Source organism: Apteryx mantelli, unplaced genomic scaffold, assembly GCF_036417845.1.
Source record: "Apteryx mantelli isolate bAptMan1 unplaced genomic scaffold, bAptMan1.hap1 HAP1_SCAFFOLD_175, whole genome shotgun sequence".
Classification (NCBI taxonomy): domain Eukaryota; kingdom Metazoa; phylum Chordata; class Aves; order Apterygiformes; family Apterygidae; genus Apteryx; species Apteryx mantelli.
The window spans coordinates 55,087-77,045 of record NW_027118528.1 but is presented as its reverse complement, the minus strand read 5'-3'; the positions used below and the strand labels follow the sequence as shown (position 1 = coordinate 77,045).

The 21,959-nt window shown below is 66.8% G+C and overlaps 1 protein-coding gene across 1 annotated transcript in view; it reads left to right on the top strand.

Moving 5' to 3' along the window:
- The window catches only part of LOC106484338 (phosphoribosylformylglycinamidine synthase), a 58,763-nt gene that overhangs the window by 7,450 nt on the left and 29,354 nt on the right, over positions 1 to 21,959 (top strand). The window contains 10 exon segments of the mRNA XM_067316909.1: positions 942 to 1,047; positions 1,135 to 1,184; positions 1,187 to 1,274; positions 3,791 to 3,915; positions 4,991 to 5,049; positions 5,051 to 5,120; positions 9,134 to 9,265; positions 13,738 to 13,866; positions 16,692 to 16,765; positions 19,512 to 19,668. Of these exon segments, the coding sequence (XP_067173010.1) occupies positions 942 to 1,047; positions 1,135 to 1,184; positions 1,187 to 1,274; positions 3,791 to 3,915; positions 4,991 to 5,049; positions 5,051 to 5,120; positions 9,134 to 9,265; positions 13,738 to 13,866; positions 16,692 to 16,765; positions 19,512 to 19,668 (990 nt within the window).

The following is a 21,959-nucleotide window of genomic DNA, read 5'->3' as shown; positions in this document are numbered from 1 at the left end:
ATGGAGGGACATGGGGGACATGAGGGACATGGGGGGACATGGGGGACATGGAGGGACATGGGGGACATGGGGGACATGGAGGGACATGGGGACATGAGGGACATGGGGGGACATGGAGGGACATGGGGGACATGGAGGGACATGGGGGGACATGGGGGACATGGGGGGACACGGAGGGACATGGGGACATGGAGGACATGGAGGACATGGGGGGACATGGAGGGACATGGGGACATGGAGGGACATGGAGGGACACGGAGGGACATGGGGGACATGGAGGACATGGGGACATGGAGGGACATGGAGGGACATGGGGGGACATGGGGGACATGGAGGGACATGGAGGGACATGGGGGGACATGGAGGACATGGGGACATGGAGGGACATGGGGGACATGGAGGACATGGGGGGACATGGAGGGACATGGGGGACATGGAGGGACATGGAGGGACACGGAGGGACATGGGGGGACATGAGGGACATGGGGGGACATGGAGGGACATGGAGGGACATGGGGGACATGGAGGGACATGGGGGGACATGGGGGACATGGGGGACATGGGGGGACATGGAGGGACATGGAGGGACATGGAGGGACATGGGGACATGGGGGGACATGGGGGGACATGGAGGGACATGGGGGACATGGAGGGACATGGGGGGACATGGAAGGACATGGAGGGACATGGAGGGACATGGAGGGACATGGAGGGACATGGGGGACATGGGGGGACATGGGGGGACATGGAGGGACATGGGGGACATGGAGGGACATGGGGGGACATGGAAGGACATGGAGGGACATGGAGGGACATGGAGGGACATGGGGGACATGGAGGGACATGGAGGGACATGGGGGGACATGGGGGGACATGGAGGACATTGAGGGACATGGAGGGACCTGGGGGGACACGGGTGCCACCTCACGCCGTGTCCCCAGGGCTGGCCTTCGACGCCTGGGACCTCGACTACTACACGCGGCTCTTCCAGCACGTGGGGCGCAACCCCACCTCCGTCGAGTGCTTCGACCTGGCCCAGTCCAACAGGTCCCCCACCCTGACCCCCACCCATGGGACCCCCAAAATGATGAGGGAGCCCCCGCCCCGGTGACACCCGTGTCCCCGTGTCCCCAGCGAGCACAGCCGGCACTGGTTCTTCAAGGGGCGCCTGGTGGTGGACGGGCAGGAGCTGCCCAGTCGCTCTTCGAGACCATCATGGACACCCAGAAGACCAGCAACCCCAACAACGTCATCAAGTTCTCCGACAACAGCAGGTCCGTGGGGCTCGGTGTCACCGGGCCGGTGGTGGCTCGTGGCCTGGGGACACTGGTGGCTCGGTGGGGGGTGGATCAAGGGTGAAGGTGGCTTGGTTGGGTGGATCATAGATGCTCCTGGCTCCATGGTGGTGATCCTGGTTGGCCATGACTTGGTGTTGAGTGGTCCATGGGTGCCTGTGGCTCCGTGGTGGTGCCCATGGCTTGGTGTTGAGTGGTCCATGGGTGCTCCTGGCTCCATGGTGGTGATCCTGGTTGGCCGTGACTTGGTGTTGGGTGGCCCGTGGGTGCCCATGGCTCCGTGGTGGTGCCCATGGCTTGGTGTTGGGTGGCCCATGGGTGCCCAAGGCTCCATTGGGGTGACCTTGGTTGGCCATGGCTTGGTGTTGGGTGGTCCATGGCTTGGTGTTGGGTGGTCTATGGGTGCTCCTGGCTCCATGGTGTGATCCTGGTTGGCCATGGCTTGGTGTTGGGTGGCCCGTGGGTGCCCGTGGCTCCGTGGTGGTGCCCATGGCTTGGTGTTGGGTGGCCCATGGGTGCCCTAGGCTCCATTGGGTGATCTTGTTTGGCCATGGCTTGGTGTGGGGTGGTCCATGGCTTGGTGTTGGGTGGTCTATGGGTGCTCCTGGCTCCATGGTGGTGATCCTGGTTGGCCGTGACTTGGTGTTGGGTGGCCCGTGGGTGCCCGTGGCTCCATGGTGGTGCCCATGGCTTGGTGTTGGGTGGCCCATGGGTGCCCAAGGCTCCATTGGGGTGACCTTGGTTGGCCATGGCTTGGTGTTGGGTGGTCCATGGCTTGGTGTTGGGTGATCTATGGGTGCTCCTGGCTCCATGGTGGTGATCCTGGTTGGCCGTGACTTGGTGTTGGGTGGCCCGTGGGTGCCCGTGGCTCCATGGTGGTGCCCATGGCTTGGTGTTGGGTGGCCCATGGGTGCCCTAGGCTCCATTGGGGTGACCTTGGTTGGCCATGGCTTGGTGTTGGGTGGTCCATGGCTTGGTGTTGGGTGATCTATGGGTGCTCCTGGCTCCATGGTGGTGATCCTGGTTGGCCGTGACTTGGTGTTGGGTGGCCCGTGGGTGCCCGTGGCTCCGTGGTGGTGCCCATGCTTGGTGTTGGGTGGCCCATGGGTGCCCAAGGCTCCATTGGGGTGACCTTGGTTGGCCATGGCTTGGTGTTGGGTGGTCTATGGGTGCTCCTGGCTCCATGGTGGTGATCCTGGTTGGCCGTGGCTTGGTGTTGGGTGGCCCGTGGGTGCCCATGGCTCCGTGGTGGTGCCCATGGCTTGGTGTTGAGTGGTCTATGGGTGCTCCTGGCTCCATGGTGGTGATCCTGGTTGGCCGTGGCTTGGTGTTGGGTGGCCCGTGGGTGCCCATGGCTCCGTGGTGGTGCCCATGGCTTGGTGCTGGGTGGTCTATGGGTGCTCCTGGCTCCATGGTGGTGATCCTGGTTGGCCGTGACTTGGTGTTGGGTGGCCCGTGGGTGCCCGTGGCTCCGTGGTGGTGCCCATGGCTTGGTGTTGGGTGGTCTATGGGTGCTCCTGGCTCCATGGTGGTGATCCTGGTTGGCCATGGCTTGGTGTTGGGTGATCTATGGGTGCTCCTGGCTCCATGGTGGTGATCCTGGTTGGCCGTGACTTGGTGTTGGGTGGCCCGTGGGTGCCCGTGGCTCCATGGTGGTGCCCATGGCTTGGTGTTGGGTGGCCCATGGGTGCCCAAGGCTCCATTGGGGTGATCTTGTTTGGCCATGGCTTGGTGTTGGGTGGTCCATGGCTTGGTGTTGGGTGGTCTATGGGTGCTCCTGGCTCCATGGTGGTGATCCTGGTTGGCCGTGACTTGGTGTTGGGTGGCCCGTGGGTGCCCATGGCTCCGTGGTGGTGCCCATGGCTTGGTGTTGGGTGGCCCATGGGTGCCCAAGGCTCCATTGGGGTGACCTTGGTTGGCCATGGCTTGGTGTTGGGTGGTCCATGGCTTGGTGTTGGGTGATCTATGGGTGCTCCTGGCTCCATGGTGGTGATCCTGGTTGGCCGTGGCTTGGTGTTGGGTGAACCATGGGACCTTGTGGCTTTGTAGTGGGCGCCCATGGCTTCATGGTGGTGCCTACGAGTGACCACGGCTTGGTGTTGGGTGGCCCATGGGTGCTCACTAGTCAGTGGTGGGTGCTCATGGCTCAGTCGTGGGTGGCCGTAGGTGTCCGTGGCTCGGTGGTGGGTGGCCCAAGGGTGCCCGAGACTCCCTGGTGGTGCCCATGGGTGCTCCTGGCTTGGTTTTGAGTGGTCCATGGTGCCCGTGGCTCCATGGTGGTGTCCATGGGTGCTCATGGCTTGGTGTTGGGTGGCCCATGGGTGCTTGAAGCCCCATGGTGGGTGCTGGCGGCTCCATGGTGGGTGCCAGCAGCGCCATGATGGGCACCCACGCTTGGTGGTGGCCACCCACGGGTTCTTGAAGCTCCATGGTGGGCACCCACGGCTTGGTGGGGGGGCACCCCTGGGTGACGGCAGCCCGGGTGCCCCCCCCAGCGCCATCCGGGGGGTGGCGGTGGCGGCGCTGTGGCCCCAGGACCCGGCGCGGCCCAGCCCCTTCGAGAAGCGCACCACCACCCGGCACGTCATCTTCACCGCCGAGACCCACAACTTCCCCCAGCGTCGAGCCCGAGGGGGCGAAGCTGGGGGTGGGGGGGGGGCAAAGACGGGGCTATGGGGGGGGTAAATACGGGGCTGGGGGGGTAGATACGGGGCTGGGAGGGCAGATATGGGGCTATGGGGGCAGATATAGGGCTGAGGGGGGCAAATACGGGGCTGGGGGGGGCAGATATGGGGGCTGGGGGTAGATATGGGGTTGGGGCATCTATGGGGTTGGGGGGGTAAATATGGGGCTGGGGGGGCAAATATGAGGCTGGGGGGGCAAATAGGAGGCTGGGGGGTAAATATGGGGCTGGGGGGCAAATATGAGGCTGGGGGGCAAATAGGAGGCTAGGGGGGCAAATATGAGGCTGGGGGTAGATATGGGGTTGGGGGCGTCTATGGGGCTGGGGGGGCAGATATGGGGCTATGGGGCAGATATGGGGCTGAGAGGGGCAAATACGGGGCTGGTGGGGCAAATACGGGGCTGGTGGGGCAGATACAGGGCTGTGGGGGCAGATATGGGGCTGAGGGGGGCAGATATGGGGCTGGGGGAGGCAAATACGGGGCTGGTGGGGCAGATACGGGGCTGGGGGGGGCAGATATGGGGCTGGGGGGGGCAAATACAGGGGCTGGAAGGGGGCAGATCCAGGGCTGGGGGGTGGGGTGTGGGGGGCAAATCCGGAGTCACCAATTGCCCTGGGGAGGCGCAGATCCAGCCTGGAGGGGAGGGGGCGTGGCCAGCGGCCTGGGGGCGTGGTCCCGGCCTGGGGGGCGTGGCCAGCACCTCTCCCCCCCAGTGCTGGGGTAGGGGGCGGGGCTGGGGGGGGGCGTGGTCCGGAGACAGCAGGGCAGCGCTTGTGGCTGCACGGGGGGGGGCGTGGCCTGCATAGGGGCGTGGCCTCGTATTAGGGGGCGTGGCCTGAGGGAGGGGGCGTGGCCAAGCGGTGCATTCTGCTCCTGGAGGGGGAGCAGAAAGGTGCGAGGCAGCAGCAGCCGGGGGGGGGGAGGAGGGAGGCGGGGGGGCGTGGCCTTGCGGTGTGGGCGGGGTGTTCCCAGGGTGTGGGCGGGGCGTGACGAGGCCCCGCCCCCGGGCAGCCGTGGCCCCCTTCAGCGGCGCCACCACGGGCACGGGGGGCCGCATCCGGGACGTGCAGTTGCACCGGGCGCGGAGCCCACGTCATCGCCGGCACCGCCGGCTACAGCTTCGGCAACCTCCTCGTCCCCGGTGAGCCCCCCAAACCGCCCCCCCCCCCCGGCACCCCAACATCCCCCCGGCACCCCCAAAATCCCACCCGGCACCCCAACATCCCCCCCGGCACCCCAACATCCCCCCGGTACCCCCAAAATCCCCCCGGCACCCCCAAAATCCCACCCGGCACCCCAACATCCCCTTGGTAACCCCAAAATCCCCGGGACACCCCCAAAATACTCCCAGCACCCCAAAATCCCCCTGGTACCCCCAAAATCACACCCGGCACCCCCAACATCCCCCCGGCACCCCCAAAATCACACCCGGCACCCCAACATCCCCTTGGTAACCCCAAAATCCCCGGGACACCCCCAAAATACTCTCCAGCACCCCAAAATCCACCCCGGTACCCCCAAAATCCCACCCGGCACCCCAACATCCCCTTGGTAACCCCAAAATCCCCGGGACACCCCCAAAATACTCCCCAGCACCCCAAAATCCACCCCGGTACCCCCAAAATCACACCCGGCACCCCAACATCCCCCCGGCACCCCCAAAATCCACCCCGGTACCCAAAATCACACCCGGCACCCCAAAATCCACCCCGGTACCCCCAAAATCCCACCCGGCACCCCAACATCCCCCCGGCACCCCCAAAATCACACCCGGCACCCCAACATCCCCTTGGTAACCCCAAAATCCCCGGGACACCCCCAAAATACTCCCAGCACCCCAAAATCCACCCCGGTACCCCCAAAATCACACCCGGCACCCTCAAATCCACCCCGGCACCCAAAATCCCCCAGTACCCCCAAAATCACACCCGGCACCCCAAAATCCACCCTGCACCCTCAAAATCCCACCTGGTACCCCAAAATCCCCCTGGTACACCCAAATACCTGGGACACCCCCAAAATACACCCTGGTACCCCCAAAATCACACCCGGCACCCCAAAATCACACCCTACACCCCAAAATCCCCCCGCTACCCCCAAAATCCACCCCGGCACCCCCAAACTCCCCCCAGCACCCCAACATCCACCCGGTACCCCCAAAATCCACCCTGGCACCCCCAAATCCCCCTGGAAACCCCAAAATCACACCCGGCACCCCAAAATTCCCCTGGAAACCCCAAAAATCACACCTGGCACCCCCAAAATCCCCCCTAGCACCAACAAAATCCCCCCGGTACCCCCAAAATCTGCCCTGGCACCCCCAAAATCACACCCGGTGCCCCAAAATCCCCCCTTTACCGCCAAAATCACACCCGGTGCCCCAAAATCCACCCCGGTGCCCCCAAAATCCCCCTGGTACCCCAAAATCCACCCCGGTACCCCCAAAGGCCCCCCCGCACCCCAACATCCCCCGGCACCCCCAAAATTCCCCTGGAACCCCCAAAATCCACCCCGGTACCCCCAAAATCACACCCAGCAACCCAAATCCACCCTGGCACCCCCAAAATCACACCCGGCACCCCCAAAACCCACTGGTTCCCCTCAAAATCCAACTCGGCACCCCAAAATCCACCCCAGTACCCCCAAAATCCCCCCTGGCACCCCCAGAATCCCACCCAGCACCCCCAAATCTCCCTGGGACCCCCCCAAACCCTTGGGACCCCCCAAGATCCCCCAGGAGCCCCCAAAACCCCCTGGGACCCCCCAAAATCCTTGGGACTCCCCAAAATCCCCCAGGAGCCCCCCAAAACCCCCTGGGACCCCCCCAAACCCTTGGGACCCCCCCAAAATCCCCCCAGGAGCCCCCAAAACCCCCTGGGACCCCCCCAAACCCTTGGGACCCCCCAAGATCCCCCCAGGAGCCCCCCAAAACCCCCTGGGACCCCCCCCAAACCCCTTGGGACCCCCCAAGATCCCCCCAGGAGCCCCCCAAAACCCCCTGGGGCCCCCCAAACCCCTGGGACCCCCCAAGATCCTCCCAGGAGCCCCCCAAAACCCCCTGGGGCCCCCAAAACCCCCTGGGACCCCCCAAGATCCCCCCAGGAGCCCCCAAAACCCCCTGGGACCCCCCAAAACCCCCTGGGACCCCCCAAAATCCCCCAGGAGCCCCCCAAAACCCCCTGGGACCCCCAAAACCCCCTGGGACCCCCCAAACCCCCTGGGACCCCCCAAGATCCCCCCAGGAGCCCCCCAAAACCCCCTGGGACCCCCCCAAACCCCCTGGGACCCCCCAAGATCCCCCCAGGAGCCCCCTAAAACCCCCTGGGACCCCCCCAAACCCCTTGGGACCCCCCAAGATCCCCCAAGGGCCCCCCAAAACCCCCTGGGACCCCCCAAACCCCCTGGGACCCCCCAAAATCCCCCCAGGAGCCCCCCAAAACCCCCTGGGACCCCCCCAAACCCCCTGGGACCCCCCAAGATCCCCCCAGGAGCCCCCTAAAACCCCCTGGGACCCCCCCAAACCCCTTGGGACCCCCCAAGATCCCCCCAAGGGCCCCCCCAAAACCCCCTGGGACCCCCCCCAAACCCCTTGGGACCCCCCAAAATCTCCCCAGGAGCCCCCCAAAGCCCCCTGGGACCCCCCCAAAACCCCTTGAGACCCCCCAAGATCCCCCCAGGAGCCCCCCAAAACCCTTGGGACCCCCCCAAACCCTTGGGACACCCAAGATCCCCCCAGGAGCCCCCCAAAACTCCTTGGGACCCCCCAAGATCCCCCCAGGAGCCCCCCAAAAGCCCCTGGGGCCCCCCAAAACCCCTTGGGACCCCCCAAGATCCCCCCAGGAGCCCCCCAAAAGCCCCTGGGGCCCCCCAAACCCTTGGGACCCCCCAAGATCTCCCCAGGAGCCCCCCAAAACCCCCTGGGACCCCCCCAAACCCCTTGGGACCCCCCAAGATCCCCCAGGAGCCCCCCAAAACCCTCCCGTGCCCCCCAAAACCCCTTGGGACCCCCCAAGACCCCCCCAGGAGCCCCCAAAACCCTCCCGTGCCCCCCAAAACCCCTTGGACCCCCCAAGATCCCCCAGGAGCCCCCCAAAACTCCTTGGGACCCCCCAAACCCTTGGGACCCCCCAAGATCCCCCCAGGAGCCCCCCAAAACCCCCTGGGACCCCCCAAAACCCCTTGAGACCCCCAAGACCCCCCCAGGAGCCCCCCAAACCCCCTGGGACCCCCCAAGATCCCCAGGAGCCCCCAAAACCCCCTGGGACCCCCCCCAAACCCTTGGGACCCCCCAAGATCCCCCAGGAGCCCCCCAAAACCCCTGGGACCCCCCAAAACCCCTTGGGATCCCCCAAAATCCCCCAGGAGCCCCCCCAAACCCCCTGGGGCCCCCCAAACCCTTGGGACCCCCCAAGACCCCCCCAGGAGCCCCCCAAAACCCTCCCGTGCCCCCCAAAACCCCTTGGGACCCCCCAAGATCCCCCCAGGAGCCCCCCAAAACCCCCTGGGACCCCCCCAAACCCTTGGGACACCCCAAGATCCCCCCAGGAGCCCCCCCAAAACCCCCTGGGACCCCCAAAACCCCTTGGGACCCCCCAAGACCCCCCCAGGAGCCCCCCAAAACCCCCTGGGACCCCCCAAAACCCCTTGGGACCCCCCAAGACCCCCCCAGGAGCCCCCCAAAACCCCCTGGGACCCCCCAAAACCCCTTGGGACCCCCCAAGACCCCCCCAGGAGCCCCCCAAAACCCCCTGGGACCCCCTCAAACCCCTTGGGACCCCCCAAGATCCCCCAGGAGCCCCCCAAAACCCCCTGGGACCCCCCCAAACCCCTTGGGACCCCCCAAAATCCCCCAGGAGCCCCCCAAAACCCCCTGGGACCCCCCCAAACCCCTTGGGACCCCCCAAAATCCCCCAGGAGCCCCCCAAAACCCCCTGGGACCCCCCAAACCCCCTTGGGACCCCCCAAGATCCCCCCAGGAGCCCCCCAAAACCCCCTGGGACCCCCCAAAACCCCTTGGGACCCCCCAAGATCCCCCAGGAGCCCCCCAAAACCCCCTGGGACCCCCCTCAAACCCCCTTGGGACCCCCCAAGATCCCCCCACGACCCCGTGGACCCCCCCGGGGCACCCCCAAACCCCCCGTGTCCCCCGGCCAGGCTACGAGCTGCCGTGGGAAGACGGGGCGCAGCCGTACCCCGAAACCTTCGCCCGGCCCCTCGAGGTGGCCCTCGGCGCCAGCGACGGCGCCAGCGACTACGGCAACAAGTTCGGGGAGCCGCTGCTGGCCGGTGAGCGGGGACCCCCCCCTCGGGGACACTCGGGGACACTCGGGGACGCTTGGGGACCCCCCGTGAGCTTGGGGACCCTCCCAAGGTGCCCTGAGACCTTCACGGCCTCGGGGACACTTGGGGACCCCCATGAGCTTGGGGACCCTCCCAAGGTACCTAGAGACCCTCACGGCCTTGGGGACCCTCGGGGACACTCGGGGACACTCGGGGACACTTGGGGACCACCATGAGCTTGGGGACCCTCCCAAGGTGCCCTGAGACCTTCACGGCCTTGGGGACACTCGGGGACACTTGGGGACACTTGGGGACCCCCCATGAGCTTGGGGACCCTCCCAAGGTGCCCAGACACCCTCATGGCCTTGGGGACCCCATGGACACTTGGGGACCCCCCAGGGACACTTGGGGACACTTGGGGACCCCCCGTGAGCTTGGGGACCCTCCCAAGGTGCCCTGAGACCTTCACGGCCTTGGGGACACTTGGGGACCCCCCATGAGCTTGGGGACCCTCCCAAGGTGCCCAGAAACCCTCGTGGCCTTGGGGACCCCATGGACACTTGGGGACCCCCCAGGGACACTCGGGGACGCTTGGGGACCCCCCGTGAGCTTGGGGACCCTCCCAAGGTGCCCTGAGACCTTCACGGCCTTGGGGACACTTGGGGACCCCCCATGAGCTTGGGGACCCTCCCAAGGTGCCCAGAAACCCTCGTGGCCTTGGGGACCCCATGGACACTTGGGGACCCCCCAGGGACACTTGGGGACACTTGGGGACTCCCATGAGCTTGAGGACCCTCCCAAGGTGCCCAGAGACCTTCACGGCCTTGGGGACCCCAGGGACACTTGGGGACACTTGGGGACCCCCATGAGGTCGGGAACCCTCTGAGGGTGCCCAGAGACCTTCACGGCTTTGGGGACCCCTGGGGACACTTGGGGACCCCCATGAGCTTGCGGACCTTCCCAAGGTGCCCAGAGACCTTCACGGCCTTGGGGACCCCCCAGGGACACATGGGGACACTTGGGGACCCCCGTGAGCTTGGGGACCCTCCCAAGGTGCCCTGAGACCTTCACAGCCTTGGGGACACTTGGGGACCCCCCATGAGCTTGGGGACCCTCCCAAGGTGCCCAGAAACCCTCGTGGCCTTGGGGACCCCATGGACACTTGGGGACCCCCCAGGGACACTTGGGGACACTTGGGGACCCCCCGTGAGCTTGGGGACCCTCCCAAGGTGCCCAGAGACCTTCACGGCCTTGGGGACACTTGGGGACCCCCCATGAGGTTGGGGACCCTCCCAAGGTGCCCAGACACCCTCATGGCCTTGGGGACCCCATGGACACTTGGGGACCCCCCAGGGACACTTGGGGACACTTGGGGACCCACCGTGAGGTTGGGGACCCTCCCAAGGTGCCCTGAGACCTTCACGGCCTTGGGGACACTTGGGGACCCCCCATGAGGTTGGGGACCCTCCCAAGGTGCCCAGACACCCTCATGGCCTTGGGGACCCCATGGACACTTGGGGACCCCCCAGGGACACTTGGGGACACTTGGGGACCCACCGTGAGGTTGGGGACCCTCCCAAGGTGCCCAGACACCCTCATGGCCTTGGGGACCCCATGGACACTTGGGGACCCCCCAGGGACACTTGGGGACACTTGGGGACCCACCGTGAGGTTGGGGACCCTCCCAAGGTGCCCTGAGACCTTCACGGCCTTGGGGACACTTGGGGACCCCCCATGAGCTTGGGGACCCTCCCAAGGTGCCCAGAGACCCTCATGGCATTGGGGACCCCATGGACACTTGGGGACCCCCCAGGGACACTTGGGGACACTTGGGGACCCACTGTGAGGTTGGGGACCCTCCCAAGGTGCCCTGAGACCTTCACGGCCTTGGGGACACTTGGGGACCCCCCATGAGCTTGGGGACCCTCCCAAGGTGCCCAGAAACCCTCGTGGTCTTGGGGACCCCCAGGGACACTTGGGGACATTCTGGGGACGCTTGGGGACCACCATGACCTTGGGGACCCTCCCAAGGTGCCCTGAGACCTTCACGGCCTTGGGGACGCTTGGGGACACTTGGGGACCCCCGTGAGGTTGGGGACCCTCTGAGGGTGCCTAGACACCCTTGTGGCTTTGGGGACCCCCCAGGGACACCTGGGGACGCTTGGGGACCACCATGACCTTGGGGACCCTCCCAAGGTGCCCTGAGACCCTCACGGCCTTGGGGACGCTTGGGGACACTTGGGGACCCCCTGTGAGCTTGGGGACCCTCCCAAGGTGCCCTGAGACCTTCACGGCCTTGGGGACCCTTGGGGACCCCCCAGGGACACTTGGGGACCCTCATGACCTTGGGGACCCTCCCAAGGTGCCCAGAAACCCTCATGGCCTTGGGGACACTTGGGGACACTTGGGGACCCCACGGACACTTGGGGACACTTGGGGACCCCCATGAGCTTGGGGACCCTCTGAGGGTGCCCAGAGACCTTCACGGCCTTGGGGACACTTGGGGACCCCTGTGAGGTTGGGGACCCTCTGAGGGTGCCTAGACACCCTTGTGGCTTTGGGGACCCCCCAGGGACACCTGGGGACGCTTGGGGACCACCATGACCTTGGGGACCCTCCCAAGGTGCCCTGAGACCCTCATGGCCTTGGGGACGCTTGGGGACACTTGGGGACCCCCATGAGGTTGGGGACCCTCCCAAGGTGCCCTGAGACCTTCCCGGCCTTGGGGACACTTGGGGACACTTGGGGACCCCCATGAGCTTGGGGACCCTCCCAAGGTGCCCTGAGACCTTCACAGCCTTGGGGACACTTGGGGACACTCGGGGACACTCGGGGACCCCCGTGACCTTCGGGACCCTCCCAAGGTGCCCTGAGACCTTCATGGCCTTGGGGACGCTTGGGGACACTTGGGGACCCCCGTGAGGTTGGGGACCCTCTGAGGGTGCCCAGACACCCTCGTGGTCTTGGGTCACACAGGGACATGTGGGGACATTCTAGGGACACTTGGGGACCCCCATGAGCTTGGGGACCCTCTGAGGGTGCCCAGAGACCCTCATGGCCTTGGGGACACTTGGGGACACTTGGGGACCCCCCCAGGGACACTTGGGGATCCCCATGACCTTGGTGACCTTCCCAAGGTGCCCAGAAACCCTCATGGCCTTGGGGACACTTAGGGACCCCCATGAGCTTGGGGATCCTCCCAAGGTGCCCAGAGACCTTCATGGCCTTGGGGACACTCGGGGACACTTGGGGACCCCCGTGACCTTGGGGACCCTCCCAAGGTGCCCTGAGACCTTCACGGCCTTGGGGACACTTGGGGACACTTGGGGACCCCCGTGACCTTGGGGACCCTCCCAAGGTGCCCTGAGACCTTCACGGCCTTGGGGACACTTGGGGACACTTGGGGACCCCCATGAGCTTGGGGACCCTCCCCCAAGGTGCCCAGAGACCCTCATGGCCTTGGGGACCTCCATGGACACTTGGGGACCCCCATGAGCTTGGGGACCCTCTGAGGGTGCCCAGAGACCTTCACGGCCTTGGGGACCCCCAGGGACATGTGGGGACCCTCTGGGGACACTTGGGGACCTCTTAGGGACATTTGGGGACCCCCATGAGCTTGGGGACCCTCCCAAGGTGCCCTGAGACCTTCACGGCCTTGGGGACCCCCAGGGACACTTGGGGACACTTGGGGACCACCATGAGGTTGGGGACCCTCCCAAGGTGCCCAGAGACCCTCATGGCTTTGGGAACCCCCCAGGGACATGTGGGGACCCCATGGGGACACTTGGGGACCTCTCAGGGACACTTGGGGGCCCCCATGAGCTTGCGGACCTTCCCAAGGTGCCCAGAGACCCTCACGGCCTTGGGGACCCCCAGGGACACTTGGGGACCCTCCTGGGACCTCAAGGGACCCCCATGACCTTGGTGACCCCGGGCTTTTGGGGATGTGGGTGACACCACAGGTGACACCACGGGCGATGTCCCCCAGGCTTCTCCAGGTGTCCCTGTCCCCAGTGGGGCTCTGCTGGGGAGGGGGGCGGATTTGGGGTGCTCCCAGGGGTATGTGGATTGCCACGGGTGCTGTGGGTGACACCGCGGGTGACATCCCGGGTGATCTTGCTGGTGCCACCATGGTTGTGCTCACGGGTGTTGGTGCCACCACGGGTGCTGGTCCACCATGACCTCGTGGGCTCCTTGGGGTGGGTTCTCCTGCCCAGGGGGGGAATTTGGGGGTACGTGGGGTGTCGGGGGTGGGACACGGGCGCTGTGGGTGACACCACAGGTGACATCCCGGGTGATCTTGTTGGTGCCACCATGGTTGAGCTCATGGGGGTTGGTGCCACCATGGGTGCTGGTCCACCATGACCTCGTGGGCTCCTCGGGGTGGGTTCTCCCGGCCGGGGGGGGGGATGTGGGGGTACGTGGGGTGCCGGGACGGGGTGGGGACACGCGGGTGACGCCGCGGGTGACGTCCCCAGGCTTCGCCCGCTCCTTCGGGCAGGTGCTGCCCGGCGGCGAGCGCCGCGAGTGGATCAAGCCCATCATGTTCAGCGGTGGCATCGGCGCCATCGAGGACGCCCACGTCCGCAAGGAGCCCCCCCAACCCGGTGAGCCCCCCACCCCACCCCCTCCGGCACCCCCAAATCCCACCCCGGCGCCCCCAAATCCCACCCGGCGCCCCCAAATCCCACCCTGGCACCCCTAATCCCCAGGAGGACCCCAGGGGGACCCTCAGATCCCACCCGTGGACACCCAAATCCCGATGGGGACCTCGGGGGACCCCCAAATCCCACCCATGGACCCCCAAATCCCCATGGGGACCTCGGGGGACCCCCAAATCCCCATGGGGACCCCCAAATCCCACCTATGGACCCCCAAATCCCACCCGTGGACATCCAAATCCCCATGGGGACCCCGGGGGACACCCAAATCCCCAGGGTGACCCTCAAATCCCACCCGTGGACACCCAAATACCAATGGGGACCTCGGGGGACCCCCAAATCCCCTTGGGGACCCCCAAATCCCACCCATGGCCACCCATATCCCCATGGGGACCCCAGGGTGACCCCCAAATCCCACCCATGGACACCCAAATCCCCATGGGGACCCCGTGGGACCCCCCAAACCCCCAGGGTGACCCTCAAATCCCACCCATGGACACCCAAATCCCCATGGGGACCTCGAGGGACCCCCAAATCCCCAGGGTGACCCTCAAATCCCACCCATGGACCCCCAAATCCCACCCATGGACCCCCAAATCCCCAGGGGGTCCCTCAAATCCCACCCATGGACACCCAAATCCCCATGGGGACCTCGGGAACCCCCAAATCCCCATGGGGACCCCCAAATCCCACCCATGGCCACCCAAATCCCCATGGGGACCCCGGGGGACCCCCAAACCCCCATGGGGACCCCCAAATCCCACCCATGGACACCCAAATCCCAATGGGGACCCTCAGGGGACCCCCAAATCCCACCCGTGGACACCCAAATCGCCATGGGGACCTCGAGGGACCCCCAAATCCCCATGGGGACCCCCAAATCCCACCCAGGGACACCCAAATCCCACCTGTGGACACCCAAATCCCCATGGGGACCCTCAGGGGACCCCCAAATCCCCAGGGTGACCCTCAAATCCCACCTGTGGACACCCAAATACCAATGGGGACCTCGGGGGACCCCCAAATCCCCATGGGGACCCCCAAATCCCACCCATGGACACCCATATCCCCATGGGAACCCCAGGGTGACCCTCAAATCCCACCCATGGACACCCAAATCCCCATGGGGACCCCGGGGGACACCCAAATCCCCAGGGTGACCCCCAAATCCCACCCATGGACCCCCAAATCCCACCCATGGCCACCCAAATCCCCTTGGGGACCTCGAGGGACCCCCAAATCCCATGGGGACCCCCAAATCCCACCCATGGACACCCAAATCCCCATGGGGACCTCGGGGGACCCCCAAATCCCACCCGGCGCCCCCAAATCCCCAGGAGGACCCCAGGGGGACCCTCAAATCCCACCCGTGGACACCCAAATCCCGATGGGGACCTCGGGGGACCCCCAAATCCCACCCATGGACCCCCAAATCCCCATGGGGACCCCGGGGGACACCCAAATCCCCAGGGTGACCCCCAAATCCCACCCATGGACCCCCAATCCCACCCGTGGCCACCCAAATCCCCATGGGGACCCCAGGGGGACCCCCAAATCCCCAGGGTGACCCCAAATCCCAACCATGGACACCCAAATCCCACCCATGGCCACCCAAATCCCCATGGGGACCCTGTGGGACCCCCAAATCCCCATTGGGACCCCCAAATCCCACCCGTGGACACCCAAATCCCCATGGGAACCCCAGGGTGACCCTCAAATCCCACCCATGGACACCCAAATCCTCATGGGGACCTCGGGGGACCCTCAAATCCCCATGGGGACCCCTAAATCCCACCCATGGACACCCAAATCCCCATGGGGACCTCGAGGGACCCCCAAATCCCCAGGGTGACCCTCAAATCCCACCCATGGACACCCAAATCCCACCCGTGGCCACCCAAATCCCCATGGGGACCCCGTGGGACCCCCCAAACCCCCAGGGTGACCCCCAAATCCCAACCATGGACACCCAAATCCCACCCGTGGCCACCCAAATCCCCATGGGGACCCTGTGGGACCCCCAAATCCCCATTGGGACCCTCAAATCCCACCCATGGACACCCAAATCCTCATGGGGACCTCGGGGGACCCTCAAATCCCCATGGGGACCCCCAAATCCCACCCATGGACCCCCAAATCCCCATGGGGACCCCCAAATCCCACCCATGGCCACCCATATCCCCATGGGGACCTCGGGGACCCCCAAATCCCCATGGGGACCCCCAAATCCCACCCATGGCCACCCATATCCCCATGGGGACCTCGGGGACCCCCAAATCCCCATGGGGACCCCCAAATCCCACCCGTGGACACCCAAATCCCCATGGGGACCCTCAGGGGACCCCCAAATCCCACCCATGGACCCCCAAATCCCCATGGGGACCCCCAAATCCCACCCATGGCCACCCAAATCCCACCCATGGACCCCCAAATCCCCATGGGGACCCCCAAATCCCACCCATGGCCACCCATATCCCCATGGGGACCTCGGGGACCCCCAAATCCCCATGGGGACCCCCAAATCCCACCCGTGGACACCCAAATCCCCATGGGGACCTCGGGGGACCCCCAATAACCCCCCAGGGACCCCCAAAACCTCATGGGGACCCCGGGGACCCCCCCAAATCCCCCTATTCACCCCCCCATCCCAGCGGGGACCCCAAAATCCCCCCCAGGGCCCCCCCAGGACCCCCCAAAACCTCATGGGGACCCCGGGGACCCCCCCAAATCCCCGTGACCCCCCAAAATCGCCCCGTGTCCCCCCCCCCCAGGGATGCTGGTGGTGAAGGTGGGGGGTCCCGTGTACCGCATCGGCGTCGGGGGGGGGGCCGCCTCCTCCGTGCAGGTACCGGGGGGGACGGGTGGCACCTCGGGGGGGGGACACGGGGACCCCTCTGTCCCCTGTGTGTGTCCCCTCCCCCCTGCCTGCCCCAGGGGAGCGGGGGAGGGGGGACAAGGGGGGGGGACAAGGGGGGGATGGGGGGGGCACGGTCTCCGTCATGTCCCCTGCCCCGGGGTGTCGCTGTCCCCAAGGTGTCCCCATCCCCTAGGTGTCCCCTCCCCGGGGTGTCCCATCCCTGGGGTGTCCCTGTCCCCAGGATGTCACCATCCCCCAAGTGTCCCATAGCCAAGGTGTCACCATCCCCAAGTGTCCCATCCCCAAGGTGTCACCATCCCCCAGGTGTCCCATAGCCAAGGTGTCCCTGTCCCCAACGTGTCCCCTGCCCAGGGTGTCCCCATCCCCGGGAGATCCCCTTGCCAGGGTGTCACTGTCCCCAGGGTGTCACCATCCCCTAGGTGTCCTATCCCCAAGGTGTCCATGTCCCCATAGTGTCCCCTCCCCTGGGTGCCCCTGTCCCCAAGGTGTCCCCTCCTCGGGGTGTCCCATCCCCAAGGTGTCACCATCGCCCAGGTGTCCCATAGCCAAGGTGTCCCTGTCCCCAACGTGTCCCCTCCCCAGGGTGTCACTGTCCCCAAGGTGTCACCATCCCCCAGGTGCCCCCTGCCCAGGATGTCCCATCCCCCAGGTGTCCCATCCCTGGAGTGTCCCTGTCCCCAAGGTGTCTCCTCCCCAGGGTGTCCCTGTCCCCAGGGTGTCACCATCCCCTAGGTGTCCCATAGCCAAGGCGTCCCTGTCCCCATAGTGTCCCCTACCTGGGGTGTCCCTGTCCCCAGGGTGTCACCATCCCCTAGGTGTCCCATAGCCAAGGTGTCCCTGTCCCCATAGTGTCTCCTCCCTGGGATGTCCCATTCCCATGGTGTCACCATCCCCCAAGTGCCCCCTGCCCAGAGTGTCTCTGTCCCTGTAGTGTCCCCTGTGCAGGGTGACCCTGTCCCCAAGGTGTCCCCTCTCCAGAGCATTCCCTCACCAAGGTGTTCCCTTGCCAGGGTGTCACTGTCCCCATAGTGTCCCCTCGCTGGGGTGTCGCTGTCCCCAGGGTGTCCCATCCCCAACGTGTCCCCTGCCCAGGGTGTCCCTGTCCCCAAGGTGTCCCCTCCCCTGGGTGTCCCTGTCCCCAAGGTGTCCCCTCCTCGGGGTGTCCCATCCCCAAGGTGTCACCATCGCCCAGGTGTCCCATAGCCAAGGTGTCCCTGTCCCCAACGTGTCCCCTCCCCAGGGTGTCACTGTCCCCAAGGTGTCACCATCCCCCAGGTGTCCCATAGCCAAGGTGTCCCTGTCCCCATAGTGTCCGCTCCCCGGGGTGTCGCTGTCCCCAAGGTGTCACCACCCCCCAGGTGTCCCTAGCCAGGGTGTCCCCATCCCCATAGTGTTCCCTCCCTGGGGTGTCGCTGTCCCCAGGGTGTTGCTGTCCCCAGGGTGTCCCCTCCCCGGGTTGTCCTTGTCCCCAGTGTGTCCCCAGCCCAGGGTGACCCTGTCCCCAGGGTGTCCCATCCCCAGGATGCCCTTGTCCCCAGGTGTCACTGTCCCCAGGGTGTCACCATCCCCCAGACATCCTGTCCCCAGAGTGTTCCTGTCCCCATAGTGTCCCTTCCCTGGGGTGTCATTGTCCCCAAGGTGTCCCATCCCCAGCATGTCCCCTGCCCAGGGTGTCCCATCCCTGGGGTGTCACTGTCCCCAAGGTGTCACCATCCCCCAAGTGCCCCCTGCCCAGAGTGTCCCTGTCCCCATAGTGTCCCATCCCCAGGGTGTCCGTGTCCCCAAGGTGTCCCCATCCCCCAGGTGTCCCATAGCCAAGGTGCCCCTGTCCCCAGGGTGCCCCTGTCCCCAGGGGGTCCCATCCCCAGGGTGTCCCATCCCCCAGGTGTCCCATCCCTGGGGTGTCCCTGTCCCCAAGGTGTCTCCTCCCCGGGGTGTCCGTGTCCCCAAGGTGTCCCCACCCCCCAGATGTCCCTAGCCAGGGTGTCCCTGTCCCCATAGTGTCTCCTCCCTGGGCTGTCCCTGTCCCCATAGTGTCCCATCCCCAGGGTGTCCGTGTCCCCAAGGTGTCCCCATCCCCCAGGTGTCCCTATCCAGGGTGTCCCTGTCCCCAAGGTGTCCCCAACCCCAAGGTGTCCCGTAGCCAAGGTGCCCCTGTCCCCAGGGTGCCCCTGTCCACAAGGTGTCCCCACCCCCCAGGTGTCCCTATCCAGGGTGTCCCTGTCCCCATAGTGTCCCATCCCCAGGGTGTCTGTGTCCCCAAGGCGTCCCCAACCCCAAGGTGTCCCGTAGCCAAGGTGCCCCTGTCCCCAGGGTGCCCCTGTCCCCAGGGGGTCCCATCCCCAGGGTGTCCCATCCCCCAGGTGTCCCATCCCTGGGGTGTCTGTGTCCCCAAGGTGTCCCCATCCCCCAGGTGTCCCTATTCAGGGTGTCCCTGTCCCCAAGGTGTCTCCTCCCCAGGGTGTCCGTGTCCCCAAGGTGTCCCCATCCCCCAGGTGTCCCTATCCAGGGTGTCCCTGTCCCCAGGGTGTCCCATCCCCAGGGTGTCCCATCCCCAGGGTGACCATGTCCCCAAGGTGTCCCCAACCCCAAGGTGTCCCGTAGCCAAGGTGCCCCTGTCCCCAGGGTGCCCCTGTCCCCAGGGTGTCCCATCCCCAGCGCATCCCCGTGGCGTCCCCGCGGCGTCCCCACCCGGCGGCGTCCCCGTCCCCAGGTGCAAGGTGACAACGCGGCCGAGCGGGACGCGGGGGCCGTGCAGCGAGGGGACGCCGAGATGGAGCAGAAGATGAACCGGGTGCTGCGGGGCTGCGTGGAGAGCGGCGAGGACAACCCCGTGTGCAGCATCCACGACCAGGGCGCCGGCGGCAACGGTACGGGGACGCGGGGACACCCTGGGGACACCTTGGGGACATGGGGACACCATGGGGACACGGGGATGCCATGGGGACGTGGGACACGGGGGGACACGGGGCCGCGTGGAGAGCGGCGAGGACAACCCCGTGTGCAGCATCCACAACCAGGGCGCCGGTGGCAACGGTACGGGGACACGGGGACACCTTGGGGACATGGGGACACCTTGGGGACATGGGGACACCTTGGGGACGTGGGACACGGGGGGACACGGGGCCGCGTGGAGAGCGGCGAGGACAACCCCGTGTGCAGCATCCACGACCAGGGCGCCGGCGGCAACGGTACGGGGACGCGGGGACGCCCTGGGGACACCTTGGGGACATGGGGACACCATGGGGACACGGGGACGCCATGGGGACGTGGGACACGGGGGCACACGGGGCCGCGTGGAGAGCGGCGAGGACAACCCCGTGTGCAGCATCCACGACCAGGACGCCGGCGGCAACGGTACGGGGACGCGGGGACACCCTGGGGACACCCTGGGGACACGGGGACACCATGGGGACACCTTGGGGACATGGGACACGGGGGGACACGGGGCCGCGTGGAGAGCGGAGAGGACAACCCCGTGTGCAGCATCCACAACCAGGGCGCCGGCGGCAACGGTACGGGGACACGGGGACGCCCTGGGGACCCCTTGGGGACATGGGGACACCATGGGGACACGGGGACGCCATGGGGACGTGGGACACGGGGGGACACGGGGCTGCGTGGAGAGTGGCGAGGACAACCCCGTGTGCAGCATCCACGACCAGGGCACCGGCGGCAACAGTACGGGGACACGGGGACACCCTGGGGACATGGGGACACCTAGGAGACATGGGGACACCATGGGGACACGGGGACGCCATGGGGACGTGGGACACGGGGGGACACGGGGCCGCGTGGAGAGCGGCGAGGACAACCCCGTGTGCAGCATCCACGACCAGGGCGCCGGCGGCAACGGTACGGGGACGCGGGGACACCCTGGGGACACCTTGGGGACATGGGGACGCCATGGGGGACACGGGGACACCATGGGGACGTGGGACACGGGGGGACACGGGGCCGCGTGGAGAGCGGCGAGGACAACCCCGTGTGCAGCATCCACGACCAGGGCGCCGGCGGCAACGGTACGGGGACACGGGGACACCCTGGGGACACCTTGGGGACATGGGGACACCATGGGGACACGGGGACACCGTGGGGACGTGGGACATGGGGGCACACGGGGCCGCGTGGAGAGCGGCGAGGACAATCCCGTGTGCAGCATCCACGACCAGGGCGCCGGCGGCAACGGTACGGGGACACGGGGACGCCCTGGGGACACCTTGGGGACATGGGGACGCCATGGGGACACGGGGACACCGTGGGGACGTGGGACACGGGGGGACACGGGGCCGCGTGGAGAGCGGCGAGGACAATCCCGTGTGCAGCATCCACGACCAGGGCGCCGGCGGCAACGGTACGGGGACACGGGGACACCCTGGGGACACCTTGGGGACATGGGGACACCATGGGGACACGGGGACACCGTGGGGACGTGGGACACGGGGGGACACGGGGCCGCGTGGAGAGCGGCGAGGACAACCCCGTGTGCAGCATCCACGACCAGGGCGCCGGCGGCAACGGTACGGGGACGCGGGGACGCCCTGGGGACACCTTGGGGACATGGGGACACCATGGGGACATGGGGACACCGTGGGGACGTGGGACACGGGGGGACACGGGGCTGCGTGGAGAGCGGCGAGGACAACCCCGTGTGCAGCATCCACGACCAGGGCGCCGGCGGCAACGGTACAGGGACGCGGGGACACCCTGGGGACACGGGGACACCCTGGGGACACCTTGGGGACATGGGGACGCCATGGGGACACGGGGACACCGTGGGGACGTGGGACACGGGGGGACACGGGGCCGCGTGGAGAGCGGCGAGGACAACCCCGTGTGCAGCATCCACGACCAGGGCGCCGGCGGCAGCGGTACGGGGACACGGGGATGCCCTGGGGACACCTTGGGGACATGGGGACACCATGGGGACACGGGGACACCATGGGGATGTGGGACACAGGGGGACACGGGGCCGCGTGGAGAGCGGCGAGGACAACCCCGTGTGCAGCATCCACGACCAGGGCGCCGGCGGCAATGGTACGGGGACGCGGGGACACCCTGGGGACATCAAGGGGACATGGGGACACCAAGGGGACACGGGGACACCGTGGGGACGTGGGACACGGGGGGACACGGGGCCACGTGGAGAGTGGTGAGGACG